This window comes from Penaeus chinensis, chromosome 41, assembly GCF_019202785.1.
Source record: "Penaeus chinensis breed Huanghai No. 1 chromosome 41, ASM1920278v2, whole genome shotgun sequence".
In the NCBI taxonomy this organism is placed as follows: Eukaryota; Metazoa; Arthropoda; class Malacostraca; order Decapoda; family Penaeidae; genus Penaeus; species Penaeus chinensis.
In genome coordinates, this window is record NC_061859.1 from 955,939 (window position 1) to 970,938 (window position 15,000).

At 40.4% G+C, this 15,000-nt stretch overlaps 3 protein-coding genes across 3 annotated transcripts in view; 2 read left to right on the forward strand and 1 right to left on the reverse strand.

Annotated features, from left to right (window-relative positions):
• The window catches only part of LOC125047505 (bifunctional enzyme IspD/IspF-like), an 18,129-nt gene extending 14,127 nt beyond the window's left edge, over nt 1-4,002 (forward strand). Inside the window, exons 4-6 of the mRNA XM_047645743.1 lie at nt 638-960; nt 1,319-1,424; nt 2,083-4,002. Of these exons, the coding sequence (XP_047501699.1) occupies nt 638-960; nt 1,319-1,424; nt 2,083-2,859 (1,206 nt within the window). The 3' untranslated portion in view covers nt 2,860-4,002. The remainder of the gene's footprint in view (nt 1-637; nt 961-1,318; nt 1,425-2,082) is intronic.
• Nucleotides 4,003-4,083: 81 nt separating this feature from the next.
• Nucleotides 4,084-10,215, forward strand: LOC125047661. Its single transcript, XM_047645993.1, has 2 exons — nt 4,084-5,201; nt 8,130-10,215. The coding sequence occupies exons 1-2, from the start codon at nt 5,173-5,175 to the stop codon at nt 9,697-9,699; spliced, it is 1,599 nt and encodes a 532-aa protein (XP_047501949.1). The 5' UTR covers nt 4,084-5,172; the 3' UTR covers nt 9,700-10,215.
• Nucleotides 10,216-11,479: 1,264 nt separating this feature from the next.
• Nucleotides 11,480-15,000, reverse strand: part of LOC125047475 (protein IWS1 homolog) — a 4,547-nt gene continuing 1,026 nt past the window's right edge. Inside the window, exons 2-4 of the mRNA XM_047645688.1 lie at nt 14,329-15,000; nt 13,999-14,130; nt 11,480-13,561 (exon numbers count right to left, since the gene is read on the reverse strand). The exon at nt 14,329-15,000 is cut by the window's right edge and continues 767 nt beyond it. Coding sequence (XP_047501644.1) covers nt 13,401-13,561; nt 13,999-14,130; nt 14,329-15,000 — 965 coding nt within the window. The 3' untranslated portion in view covers nt 11,480-13,400. The remainder of the gene's footprint in view (nt 13,562-13,998; nt 14,131-14,328) is intronic.

Genomic DNA, 15,000 nt, shown 5'->3' on the forward strand with positions numbered 1-15,000 from the left:
TCTCTCTCTCTCGCTCTCTCTCTCTCGCTCTCTCTCTCTCGCTCTCTCTCTCTCTCTCTCTCTCTCTCTCTCTCTCTCTCTCACTCTCACTCTCACTCTCACTCTCACTCTCTCACTCTCCCTCCCTCCCTCCCTCCCTCACTCCCTCCCTCCCGCCCTCCCGCCCTCCCTCCCTCCCTCCCGCCCTCCCTCCCTCCCTCCCTCCCTCCCTCCCTCCCTCCCTCCATCTCTCCATTTCCCTCTCTGTCTATCTATCGATCTATCTCTCTATCGCTGTCTCGTCCTCATTTTTCTCTCTCTCCTCCCTCCTTTCCTCCTGTATACCCCCCTCCCCTATTCTTGCCTTCTTCCCCACTTCGTTTTCTCTCACTCCATCTCCATCTATGTTAATTTAGGTTTCATGTTATCGTTCTTCTTGATTATAATATTTTATGTAACTCTTTATTGTTATTGATAAATTTGCAGACATGTATGTATACTGTGAGTATATATATATGTGTGTGTGTTAGTGCGCGCGCGTGTGCGTGCGCGCATGCTTGCATGTGTGCCTTTTTTTTTTTTTTTTTTTTTTTTTTTTTTTTTATTGGATGTAAAGAACTTCCATTAGCCATGCATTATTTGATCTGCGTCCGGCCAGGGCTGCCGCACCCGCCACCGCTCCATCCGCGTCGGCCTGACCGCCCTGGCCGAGGACCCTCCGGAGGTGGTGGTGGTCCACGACGGCGTGCGCCCCCTCGTGCCCCTTGCGACCCTCCGGCAGGTCGTGGCGGCGGCGGCGGAACGAGGGGCGGCTGGAGCGGTACGACCTCTCGTGTCGACGGTGCTGCGACCCGCCCAGCTGCAGGAGCACGGCGCCGCGGAGCTGGAGGTCCTGCAGGAGAGTCTGGTGAGGAGCGACTTCCGGAATTCGGAGATGCCGCAGGCGTTTCGCTTCGCCGTCATCACGCAGGCCTACGGCAGGTGAGGGGCGTGTCTCTGAGAGGGGGCTGGGTGTCGCCCGCGTGAATGGCTGGGGACGACGGTCACGGTGGCCCCTTTGTCCCCTTTGCTGGGACGATGTTTAGGATGGCAACTTTGTGAATGAAAGAAAAAGAAGGAAAATGTACCTTTAAGCATTAGTCGAGTGATTGTATTTGGACGTATATTGACAAGATGAACTGCCTTATTCATTTTATTAAATAGCATATTCATAGACAGAAAACCCCTTTATATTCGAAGTACTTTAACTTCATATTAACTTCATGGTAGATCCTCATCCATCGTATTCCTCTTTTAATCAATGACTTTGATTTTATTGATGATAAAACATCTCCCCCAGCTGTAGCGACGAGGAACTAGACCACGGGACAGAGTGCCTGGCCCTGGCACTGAAGCACACAGGGGTGAGAGCCGCTTTAGTGCCTGGAACACCCGACCTGTGGAAAGTACGTAAGGGTAGATATGGTATTATAATGCATTATTTGGTACGGTATTATAATTTTATTAGAAGGCTGGATATGTTATTAGATGGTAGTTAAAGGCATAACATGGTATGGTATTTATAATACGTTATTGTATAGCAGTATATGGTATTAAATGGTATTAGAAGACTGTGTAGGGCGCTTTTAGGAGATAATGCTATTTTACGAACCCTTTTCTTTCTGTAAGCGATTAATTATTTTGAAAAATGGATTAAGTATTGAGTATTGAATGGTTTTAGACATTATTTACCATAGATTAAAGGGAGACATTATTTTACTCTAAATTCAATCTAAGTTACTATTAATTGTTTTTACACATTCATTTACTCAAAATTGATTGTGCACTTTATTTAATTGTGAAGTGTTTGTATACATTTCTTATGAATTGATTCTACATATTATTTTACTATAGATTATTTCTTCTCGTTGATTTACCCCTTGATTTGCTGTAATTGATTCTGTGTAACGTGACTATAATTTGTCTGTGCGCATGTATTTATTACGGATTCTACACATTCATCTACTACTGACTAATTTTACACATTCAATTCAGTTTTGTACGTGCACGTTAAAATCCATTCTAAGCCCAGTTGATAAATGTCTTCGCCCCTTCCACGAACAGGTGACGGAGGCGCGTGACCTAGTGGTGGCGCGGGCCGTCCTGCCACGCCACACGCGCCACATCGCCGTTCTCTGCGGCGCCCCTCCACCCGTCGACAGCCTGGGAACCACGCCCGCGGGAATAGGGAGAGAGGAACTTGCGACTCAGAACCCCGGGAGGAGCACAAGGGCCGCGGTGCCTTTCCTGACGTCCTTGGCCTCAGATAGTAACTCTGACGGGGGTACCGACGACGGCTGGAGGCTCGAATGCGGCGCGGAGTGCACCCGAGTGATAGGACTCCTCGGACCCCGTCTCCGCTCGCACTCCTCGAGCCACGGATGTTATCACAGCCTCCAGGATCTACAGCGCCTCTCCAGCGACGCCAGGGGAAGGACCTCGGTCGCGGTGGTGGCGGTGACTTCCCTTCGAGGACGTCCCCGCAGTCTTCGCCCCTATCTGGAGGAGCTGAAGCAAGGGCTGGGCGTCGGTACTTCGTGTCTGATTCTTATCCTATCGCTGGATGAGAACAAGGCTAAAACGGAGGAGGAGTCCGGGTCCTTCCACCGGTCTCTCGACATTCCCGCCCTTCAGGAAGACGTCAGGCAGACCTTCCAAGGACACGGAGCAAGCGTCACTATCCTTCTAAGGAACCCAACCGGTCGTAGAATTCCTCCGATCGATCAGAAGGAGATGGATGAAGTAGGGCAGAAGGAGAAGGAGAGCCAGTTCCTTGACCTGATGGAGGCGGTGCTGCAGCAACACTCTAGGGCTTTCCACGGCCAGGTGTTAGTCGCATAGAATACAGTTTGATAATCACGGTTATCAGCATTAGTGCCATTCTGTTTCCACTGACAGTCTTTCCAACAGCAGATCGAAGTGTTATGGAAATCGGTCTGTTATTTATTATCTTCCGAGTTATAGCTAAGGTTTGCTATATTAAAAACTTCGACGACATGGAGATCCAGGGACAAGTTATCGGTGGTGGTTTCCGTTGCTGATTCCTCGGGCGATTTTTGTGTCTTACTCTTTCCCTTCTATTTTCAATTTCAATTCTTCCTCATCTCCTTTTCCTTTCACTATCACTTCTTTATCTTTCCCTGTCATTCCCATTTCTTCATCTCCCTACCTCTCACCCACTTAACACTCTCATTTTTTTCTCACTCCCACAGGATGCTTCAGTTCATCCCTACTTATTTTTCTTTTCATCTCGGTCCCATTCTGGCCTCTCCTTTTTCTCTTATTCTCGCTTCATTTTCTTTTCTGTCACTCTTTTTCCCTTTTCTTCTTCTCTCACTTCCTCTACTTTCCCTTTCCTCTCTCACTCTCGCCTTTTTTCTCCTCTTTATCTCCGACCTTCCTTCAGTCCTCGATCGTCGCAGACTTTTCTTCTTTCTACTCCTGCCATTCGATTCTTCCCCAATCTCTTATCCCCAGTCACTTATCCCGAATCTCTCAATCTAAATCTCTCAACCCGAATCTCGAATAGCCTTACTCGTACCAAGTCTACTTTGTTGTATTCAGTGGCGTTTACGTGGGTCCAAGCATCCCAGATGGAGAATCATTCTTCCGGTTCAATCAGTACTATGATGCTGATGCTGTTTTTCTACTTTGGTTTGTGTGACAGGTTGTCTTCATTGGCTTCGGTCCAGAAGCCCATCCCAAGTACCTAGTATTTTTCGCTGTCTAGGAAAACACTGACAAAAATGTATTATCATAATAGACAAAGTCAGTGAAGAAACCCACATATGCACACGCACACGCGCGCACAAAATTCTCATGATTTAAAATCCCTGCTTATCATACTTTGTCCCAATGCCCTTGAGAAATATCCTTTGAAAATCAATTATTCCTACTGTTTACGGTACATAAGATGTACTATAGTTGTTGAAAGACTTTTTTTCGAGGAGATAATTATTTTGAAATAAATATTTTGATAAATAATTATTTTGATTTATTTACCCCAAGAAAATGCTATATATTTCTTGTAAGCCAGTATGAAATAGTAAGATGGTTAAAGCAAAAGACAGCGTCAGTATTTCAGGAAGAAATGCTAATGTGAAGTAATTGTACTGCCCGTGTTACTAAAAATAGAAAGATCTCAAATGTTCAAGTCATGCACCGTAAAAAACATAAACTTCATCCTTAAAGTCTGGAACCAAATCATGTCTTGGGAGTGAGAATACATATATAATACTTACACACACGCATACGCAAATACAAATTCTAAGATGTTTTTTTGTTTCGCCTAATAAACGTAGATATCAATGATTAAGAGAGATGAAATATGTTTTTTTTTTTAATTATTCACCGACATCGTTTCAGAGGTGTGAACTGATATATTTGTTTGACTGATGTGTGATTGTAACATTCTCTATTACATCACGTGTATACTGGTATTAGGTATTAGGATGGGTTTTTTTATTGGAAAAAAATCAGGGTTATTAAACTCCGAGAGACTAAAGGAGAGGTCACATGGGGGTCGGTTGGTGCAATGAAATGAGGTCAAAGTGGATTTCAGAGCGCGAATTTTTTAGATGTCCATGACAAAATCGCCGAGAAGAGTGTACACGTTAATTATGTGGTGTCTGGTGGATACACATGTAATATTAAAGATTATGATAGAACCATATTTTGTACACGGTTTACAATAATTACGAGAGAGGGTGAAGGGGGAGCGAGAGTAAGAGAGAGAGGGAGAAGAAAGGTAGAGAGAGAGGGAGAGATAGGCAAACACAGACTAGGTAGAAAGAGAGAAATATATATATAATCCCTGTCCCATGCGACCAGTTAAAAGATAGCGTTCACCACCGCCCCCCCCCCCCCCCCCCCCGCCTTGACCCAAGCTAGGTCACCTCAAACCTAGTCCGACCTCTTCTGTGACAACACGCTAACTCCCACCTCCCACCTTTTCCAAAGTCTTCGCCCATTTTCAGTGGCTTTAAAACCTTCTTTCCCCCGTCAAGAAGGCAAAACGACTACCCTGGGTTTTACTGATCGCTTGTAGACCCTATCGAGTTCTCCGAAAAGGCCCTTAGATGATTTTGTACATTAGTAGCTGAACGGAGTCCCGTGTTCTCTCGTTTGGCCGCTCGGATTATCACAGAATTCTAAATGGGTCCTCCTCCGTCTACAATTTCGATGTAAGTACAATATTGGTCTTTCTTTTCCTCGTTTTTCTTCCTCTGTGAGTGTGTAATAAAGCCAGTTTGTTTTAATTTACATGGATAACTGGTCCCACTTTGTATTGTCAGGGAAGTAATTGCGGACGCAGCTGTGTACTAGTTTTTTGTCTGTTTGCTGTGTATTTTCTTGTCATTTTGTTCTCTAAAACGTCGTCATTTAATAGTTTCTCGGTGTTCAATGCATTCAACATTAATAATGTTGGATTGTGAAGTAATCAAACATCTCTAATTTAAGATAAACAGAGTCGTTTTCCCCACGCGTCACTAGTTCTTGATTAGATCTTCATTCGCCTACACCATTTCGCTTCTCACTTTTACCAAACTCATTTTCTGTTTTCGTCAATCGAAGGAGATACCTTTTTTTTTGTCTGAATACTGGAGGGGAAAATGGCGCTATTATGGCTGGGCGATGTAGGAACCACGCATATTTAACTCCGGTCCAGCATGCCCTTTTCCCTCGTTAGCCCAAGGGTCGTGACCTCCGCGGAATGTTAGCAGAGGCAAGATTCGGAGAAATAAGGTCAGCTCAATACAGCCTCGTGCGCTGACCCTTTGCCTGTGGGAACCTGAGCGGGTTGGACTAAGGTACCTATGTATACTTATTCCTACATATACTTTTACTTATGTATATTTATTCCTATATATACTTATGCTTATGTATACTTATACTTATGTATACTTATACTCATGCGTACTTATACTCATACGTACTTATACTCATGCGTACTTATACTCATGCGTACTTATACTCGTGCGTACTTATACTCGTGCGTACTTATACTCGTGCGTACTTATACTCGTGCGTACTTATACTCGTGCGTACTTATACTCGTGCGTACTTATACTCGTGCGTACTTATACTCGTGCGTACTTATACTCGTGCGTACTTATACTCGTGCGTACTTATACTCGTGCGTACTTATACTCGTGCGTACTTATACTCGTGCGTACTTATACTCGTGCGTACTTATACTCGTGCGTACTTATACTCGTGCGTACTTATACTCGTGCGTACTTATACTCGTGCGTACTTATTCTTATGTTATTCATATGTATACTTATTCTTATGTTATTCATATGTATACTTATTCTTATGTTATTCATATGTATACTTATTCTTATGTTATTCATATGTATACTTATTCTTATATATACTAATACTTATGTGTACGTATACTTATTCTTATATATACTAATACTCATGTGTACGTATACTTATTCTTATATATACTAATACTTATGTGTACGTATACTTATTCTTATATACACTAATACTTATGTGTATGTATACTTATAGTTATATATACTTACACTTATGTATACTTATACCTATACTTACATATACTTATAGTTATGTTTACTTATACTTGCGCATACCTATATACACATATATTTATACATATATATATTTATACATACATATACTTATATATACTTATACATATTTATACATACATATACTCATTTATACATACATATAGTTATTTATACATACATATACTTATATATACTTATACATATTTATACATACATATACTTATTTATACTTATACATATTTATACATACATATACTTATTTATACTTATACATATTTATACATACCTATACCTTTATATACTTATACATATTTATACATACCTATACCTATATATACTTATACATATTTATACATACCTATACCTATATATACTTATACATACATGTACTCATTTATACTTATACATGTTTATACATATCTATACCTATATATACTTATACATACATGTACTTATTTATACTTATACATATTTATACATACCTATACCTATATATATACTTATACATACATGTACTTATTTATACTTATACATATTTATACATACCTATACCTATATATATACTTATAGATACATGTATTTATTTTACTTCTACTTATATATTCTTATACTTATAGACCTTGGGTGGACCCCGTTGGGAGGCGAAATGAGCGAACTTTTGCTTAAGCAGGGATCGCCAAGATAAAAATCGAGCAAAACTTAGTTCCCAGAAAGAATATAAACCTGTGTTCAAGATAGGGAGGAATACAGATTTTTAAAGCTCATTTTTGCGAATTTAAACCTGTGTTCAAGATAGCGAGGGATACAGATGTTTTTATAACTTATTTTTGCGGTTTGACTGTTGTTATCAGCTATGTATCTCGTTACTGTTGCAAAGTGGTTAGTGATTAGCTCTGGTGCAAAGTATACGCCTGGCATTATCCCAGTTGCATACTCTAGCCTGCCTCCCGCCTCATGAATTTCCCTGTCTGTATCATGGACAGTCATAGATCTGTTGTTCACAAAATGTTTAAACTCTTCGCCATTTTCTTTAAAGTGACTTTCTCCGAATGTAGAATGTCTATTTAGCATTAAGATTTCCCATGTTTTTGTGCCGTGTATATGGGTAATGGATCAATTTGGAATTTCTCATATTTTGCATATACATTATAGAAAGGGAAAAAACCTAGTGGCTATACGAACATATAGGTGTTGAAACTACATCTTTGTCATCGGATTTTTGAACTAGCTTGGGTGGCATGGTAACGCCAGTAGTCCTGTCATCCATGCCTTCGTACAGGGGTCATTCCCTCAAATTTTTGTGTTGTTGTAGCAACTGATATGAAGGACTCTTGTCTTAAATGTGACGAAAATGTTCGTAGAATTGTATTATTTTTTTATTAATTTTGTAATGATGATGATTAACGAGTCGCACTGTAGCTACTGGTGCATTTTCATCACTTCCTCTCGGCCACTGGACTGCGTATTCCTCTCAAAGTAGCAGTTATTTATTTCCATTTTCTTATTGGTTAGCGGCGACAGGACATGAACTTCATCGAATGTCAATTGACTTGTTTCTCTCTCTTCCAGGACGTTGGCTGCGCTGCTCCTCGCGACGATCCTCGCTGGAGGATCTTCGCAACGACTGCCGCATCACCTGAGATCCGCACCTGGCGCAGTGGTTGAGAATCTCGGACTCGTGTATCTGGTAACCAGCCACGTCGAGGTCCGTGTCTCCCTATCGCCCCTCCGCAACGCCTTAGAACTCATGGCACATTACAGAGACCAGATAACTTCTCTCCAAAGAAATCTCACTCTTGATCCTTCTCACGATCCACAGCGCATTCATCTTTTAAATCAGACACTCTCCTTGATCATTTCGAGTTTGGATTCCTTTAGGGCGCACGGTCTTTTCGGATTCCTAGACGGCGTCCTTCCATCCGACCTCCAGGAGTACAGGAAAAGCGTATCTGTCGTTCATATTGTCGACTCGTCCGCTGAAGTCGACGACGGCGGCGCCCTTACGCAAGCCGTTCAGGAGTTAGTTTCAGCTTTTAGTGGTGTCAAAAGTGAACTAGTTTTTCTTGCCGGAACTGCAAATGAAACGTCTGACGTCACGCTCTTAACTTTTGAGCTTCTTTCTTACCAAATCGCTGTTAATAGGGTCACAGAAAGCGTAAATGATTTGGTACATGCTCTTCGTAGCGCAGTTTATGGCGAAGTGGCGCCTAATCTGATTTCCCTTGAAGACTTGTACCCTGTTCTTCGAAACATGTCGTACTACTCTCTCAGTCCTCTTTTCCCTTTAAAGCAACACACTCGATTTTACGCAAGCCTGAAATCCTTCGTCACTCCTTCCAGCTTATCGATTATGATTCCAGTGCGCCCTTCAATTGTTTTTAAAGCTTTCCGGATACACCCTTTCCCACATAAGACAAACAATTCTCATTACGTTGTCCATACAGATAACACGCTCATCTTTAGGGTACTGCATGGGCAGTCTATATCCTACCCTCCTACGAATTACCTAAACACTTGCTCAAAACCTACGCAGAAAATGCACGTATGTTATTCACGGCCTCTGCCTCTGCTGCACGAACACTCCTGTGCCTTTGCCCTTGTTACAGGTATTCGCGTCCCTTCCCTTTGTTATTTTGACGTCATCAAAGCAGAAGTAACGCCATTTGTCCTGAGCCTTCCGGAGGTGACGTTGCTCTATTTCTACCGCTCGACGTTCGCTACCATCATATGCGAGGACAATCCACCAGATGTACACTTACAGGGAACCTACGTCTTGCCCCATCACTGCGAGATGGATTTTCTCTCTTTACACATCCCGGCCACCAAGTTCTTCATCGCGGATTTTCACTCGATTAAACCTTCGCTCCTGACCTTGCCGACTGCCAACGTCACGATCCCTGCGTCGCGAGTCGTGCGTGCGTTACGACCTCGGATCGCAAGTGAGGAATTTGACTTCTACTATCCGGTGTATGTTAATTTGGTAGGCATGTTCCTCCTTGTACTCATGTTCGGGGCGTGCTACCTCAAAGCGTATAAGATGCACAGAGAGGAAGAGATAAAACAGAGTAAAACCATGGATCAATCTGTTCCGTGTCTGTCGCAATCAGAAGCGCCTCCTGCCTACTCGGAAGGTCACTGAGTAGGATTTTGTACTCTTTTCTCTCTCGCCTTTTCATTCTCCGAAGTGTTCATGGTTCGAGCTAGTAGGTCCTTGCACGCTGCCACGACCATTTCTCTATTATATTATTTCATTTAAAAGCTAACATAAAAAAAGAGAAAAATATAAAAAGTACTGATCAATGGTTGATCCTTCTCCTCGACATTGGCCTTCCTGTGCATTATCTCAGTATATCGATTAAAGTGCCATGTCCAGAAAATGCCAATGAGAAATAGCACGGCACCCAGCGTCTCAGGAACTGGGCCGACGATGGACGCTGTTACAGGTGAAGCTGTCCCCGCGGATGACACTTAAAAGGACGTGTACATGTCGAGGAAAGCCCGAAGCTCATCGCAGTAGGTGAAGCTGCCTCTATCATGTCCTTACAGCCTCACGCCTCGCCCCTCAATCATCTGACAAAACGTTACCACCCGCTTCGCAGGGACTCTGCTGGCTCCTCTGACGTCATTTTTATCGTCAATAAAGGCATAGCGTTTACGACGAGTTTCATTGGTCTCCTTCCAGTATTTATAGAATTCTCCTAATAGTCCAAGAGAAGGCCCTATAACACACACATGTACACGCACGCACGTACACTCACTCACTCACACTCACACTCACACTTACTCTCTCCTCTGTCTGTCTCTGTCTCTGTCTCTGTCTCTGTCTCTGTCTCTGTCTCTGTCTCTGTCTCTGTCTCTGTCTCTGTCTCTGTCTCTGTCTCTGTCTCTGTCTCTGTCTCTGTCTCTGTCTCTGTCTCTGTCCCTGTCTCTGTCCCTGTCCCTGTCCCTGTCTCTGTCCCTGTCCCTGTCCCTGTCCCTGTCCCTGTCCCTGTCCCTGTCCCTGTCCCTGTCCCTGTCCCTGTCCCTGTCCCTGTCCCTGTCTCTGTCTCTGTCTCTGTCCCTGTCCCTGTCCCTGTCCCTGTCCCTGTCCCTGTCTCTGTCTCTGTCTCTCTCTGTCTCTGTCTCTCTCTTCCCACCTCTAATGATAATACTAACATTGATAATAATAATAATAATAATAATAATAATAATAATAATAATAATAATAATAATAATAATAATAATAATAATAATAATAATAATAATAATAACAATAATAATAATAATATAAATGATGATGATAATAATGAGAATGATGATATTGCATAAACAGACTTCCTAATAGACTAATCCTATATAAGTAATAAATGTAAAGCAACTGCATCAGAACTGCATCAGAACCTTTGCAAATGAAGGGAATTTAAATTTAGAATAATGTATTTAGGCACTGATGCAACATTTGCACAATGGTCCACTGTATATCCACTGACAACCTTTAATGCGGAAGGTGAGAAAATCATAACAAGCAAATCTAAAAAGAACTGTACATTTCCATATCTTTTGAGATGAAATCTTCAAACTCCAACCAAGCAAATTATTTTGAAAAGTTACCATAAAGAGTCCCTTTTGCAGGTGAGACAATATGAGGACCTTGGTAAGAGAAGTCCCTAGGAACCACTTTAAAATGAGGAGAGAATTGTTCCCTTCCTTATTCTAACAAAGCTACAGATTGCATAGGAAATTTGACCATATTACAGACTGCAGATTGCATTTGACTTCATAAGGGGTAGGTTGCTTGCAACTCATTTTTCTCTGAAACGGCACTTAAAACCTACCCTTACTAAGCATATCATACCAGGAAATTGAAAATAAAATTCCAATACAAAATTATTACACACTTATCAAGGAAACTTCTCAGGACAGAAAGAGAAAAACAAATATATAATTTTGAGGTATATTTTTTACTATGACAAATATACAACTAAACTCTATTTCTTATATTAAATTAATTGTACTTGAGTAACTTTGCACAGAAAGTTTGGTACTCATAATCATCATACATCTTCTCAGACCTCAGATTAATAATTTACGGAGCAAGGCATCAGCAAGACCTACATTGTGTAAAAAAACACAAAGGGAAAAAAACTGAGATACATGTATTATCAATGATACAGAGATCATTCACTAACTTTCTTGATATCATACTATACAGCATCTTGCATACAGTACATACATGTAGAAAATACAAAAAAACAGCTATTCTTTCCAGAAACATAGTACTGAGGATTAATTTTTACAAATTTCATAGGAATTTATATGTACATGTATTGAAGATAAATCACTTCCTTCAACTTTCTAAAAGTCCACAAATATTTCTCAAAATACATAGTATTCTGTGGTATCTATTTAGTGGCCATGTAAATAAGAATTGATTAATTTATAACACATGTTCATGGAAGTCAACTACATCCTATTGTGTGAAAACAAGACTTTTGCATATTAAGATAATTTTGAAATTAGATTTCCTCTATTATTTAACGAACAATATAACCTTAGTAGCCATGATTCAAGCCTTTTGTAAACACAGTTAAACTTCTTCAACATAGAAAACTTGATTAATTCAGACAAGTTTAAACGAAACTAAACAATAAATTCAGACGTTACTTAGCCATTACTACAGGCATCATATCTACATATAAAGAACTGAAGAAAAATACAAATGCATCATAAATTCCACATTGCATCTGCAAATGGATTACATATCTGAAAAGAAATACTAGGACTCAGTTTTTTGTGATTCACTTTTACATCAAACACCGACTCTAAACTTCTCTTTCATTAATGCCGGTACTGGTCAAGCACAAGTTTCAATTCAAATTCATATAATAACTTAATATATATTCTTTAGTTAACCATTCACTGTACACTCTGCTAATTGCACTGCCATCTAGTTACTAACTTCTTCCAGAAATACTTTTTCATGAAAGTGTGACATCTCCTATGTGCCTTCATCATTTATATACTTATTGTATAAATGTACTACAAAGAGTTAATTCAATTTTTTTTTCTATACTGAATATTATACTCAGTCAGTTTGAATAACTGTTTTCTATTTTTGTCAGAAATGAGGCTGCGTATAAATTATTCATCTCACAAGTTCCCATCACCGTTTATGGAAAGCACACATAAATGCATTTGGATATTTATTATTTTCCATAATTTAATAAGAGAATATGTCCTGTTCTGAGAAACAATTAGTTTGTGGTTCTTAGTACAAAACCACTTTTGATTTCCAACGTAGTCACCACATGAGCTACACACTGCCTCCTGCTTTGGAGATGAAACACTTTCCTTCAGCATCTCAAGTGTTAACAGTTTAACACACTTCATTGTGTAATGTATTGTTTACTAAAGATAACAATACCTTATCAATACTGAAACTCATCTCACAACTTTTTTTAATTGGTTTATTAGTACTTTTAATTTCTTTCCTAGTGCACATGAACTGCATTTCCTTTCTATGTGATATCATCTCTTTGAAGATAAAGTTTGTCAATATCACTTTTATTAACCAGCCTTGGCATCTATGAGCTTTACAGTCTTCACAGGTGCAAAATGCATTTTCTTGCATGTAATATAAATGTCTTAAATTCTCCTTTGCACAGGAAAGAAAAATACGCAACAACCAAGTCAAAGTTTTCTATTTGTCAAATTTCCCACCACACAATACTGAAACTCAGTATCTTGGAACAGTCTAAAATGGCCTCATCACTGTATCACTACAGTATTCACAAACATATCTTTGCACTGAGATCAAAATCACTGAGATCTGCCACATAATAATATATTACTTTCTGTACCCTAGTGGGTGAATTCAGCAATCTTTTTCACTGTGTTGATGTCATTGAGAATGAGCTTGACGAGCGCTCTGGCTTGCAGTGTCGCGGGATCTCGTTCTTCACTTTCTTCTTCACAGTCGTCATTTCCTGTGTCACCTGAGAGCCCCATCTCCGCTTCCAGCACTGAAATTGGCAGTATAAACTTGAATCCGATCCGACAATTACGGCTACTCTTTTACACAAGATCTTGATCCTTTTGTTCTAACAGGTAAAAAGCAATACATGTTACAATATCTGCAGCTAAGGTAAAGCTTACAAAATCCATTACTCCCCAGTGCATCCAATAACAAGAATGAAATTAGTTTTACAGCATAATCATACCTGGTCTGACACCCATAAATAAGCATTTTTTTCCATAATGGCACGTAGCAAAACAATGATTACCCTTATGAAAATACTTGGTAATGATTAAAAACAGAATAAAAATGATTTTTTTTTTTTACTGATACCATATGAATTTGGTTTAGTGTGGATAAAGAAGTAGCTGGTAAATCTGCAAGAACAGAAAATTACATAAATATCTATAAAGGATAATGGAGAAAATATCTTGCACAACTAACCTTCAAGCTGTTTTTCAATCTCATCAAATCTTTTGGTTATGTTGCTCTGCATGACCTGCACGTGCTCCAAGAGGTTCAACTTACAGTTCACAGGTTCAATCCTCTCAGCTTCGGGGATAATGGGAGCCACAACTGCAAAGGTTTCAGATTAATATTATTCTAAACACTTTCCATTCATAAATTTTGCCCCTAAATATTTAGAGAATATCATCTTTAAAAACATATTTTCAGTACACATGTTGTAAAGGATAGTTAGAGAAAACAAGTATTTATAAAGCAACTTTACTTCTTCATTAAAATATTCCATGAATATCAGAATTGTTGACTTACCTTGTGGCTCCAGACTAGGAGTTGATACATGAGGGGACAAGGCAGAACTAGCCTGTGTTACCAGTTGTTCCAGTTCTGTCTGTGAGGACAGCAGAGCAGCAGCAAGATCATCTCCGTCATCTAGCTGGGCTTCATCATCATCATCTAGCACATCCCCTGGGGCTTCAATCTCCTCTGTCTGTGGCAGATCAGCAGCAACTATGTCCTCTTCTTGGGGCAGCTCAATATCTCCAAGGTTTGGTGTCATCTCTTTTTCCATTGTTTCTTCACTCTCAGTCCCCTTGGTGTCTCCAGATGGCTTTGTTTCTGCAATCTCTGTGTCCCTTTTGTCTGCTGCTTCATCCTTTTGACTCTTGTTAGCCTCAGGGTCTTCTTCATTTTCCTCCTTTGTTGAATCCTTAGCTTCTTTGTTTCTAATCTCTTCCCCTTGCTTCTCTTCTTCTGGAGCACATGTTTCCTGTGCTGAATCAGTGCCTTCTCTTTGATCATGAGTCTCCTTTTTGTCAGTAGGGAGAGACTCACTTGTTGGTCCACCTTCAGGAACCCCTTCTGAACTTGAGCACTTCTTGGCATCCTCTGAAGCTTCAGTCTCTCCTTCCTCTTTCGATATTGCGGGAGGCTCAGACTGAGTTTTGGTCGCCATCTGGTCAGAAGTGGTCTCTGATGAAGCCT

Bases quoted from the DNA above. Each gene is read 5' to 3' on its own strand.
- LOC125047661 (XM_047645993.1), top strand. From the start codon at position 5,173: ATGGGTCCTCCTCCGTCTACAATTTCGAT. The intron at 5,202-8,129 runs GTAAGTACAATA...TCTCTCTTCCAG, and splicing joins CCTCCGTCTACAATTTCGAT to GACGTTGGCTGCGCTGCTCC.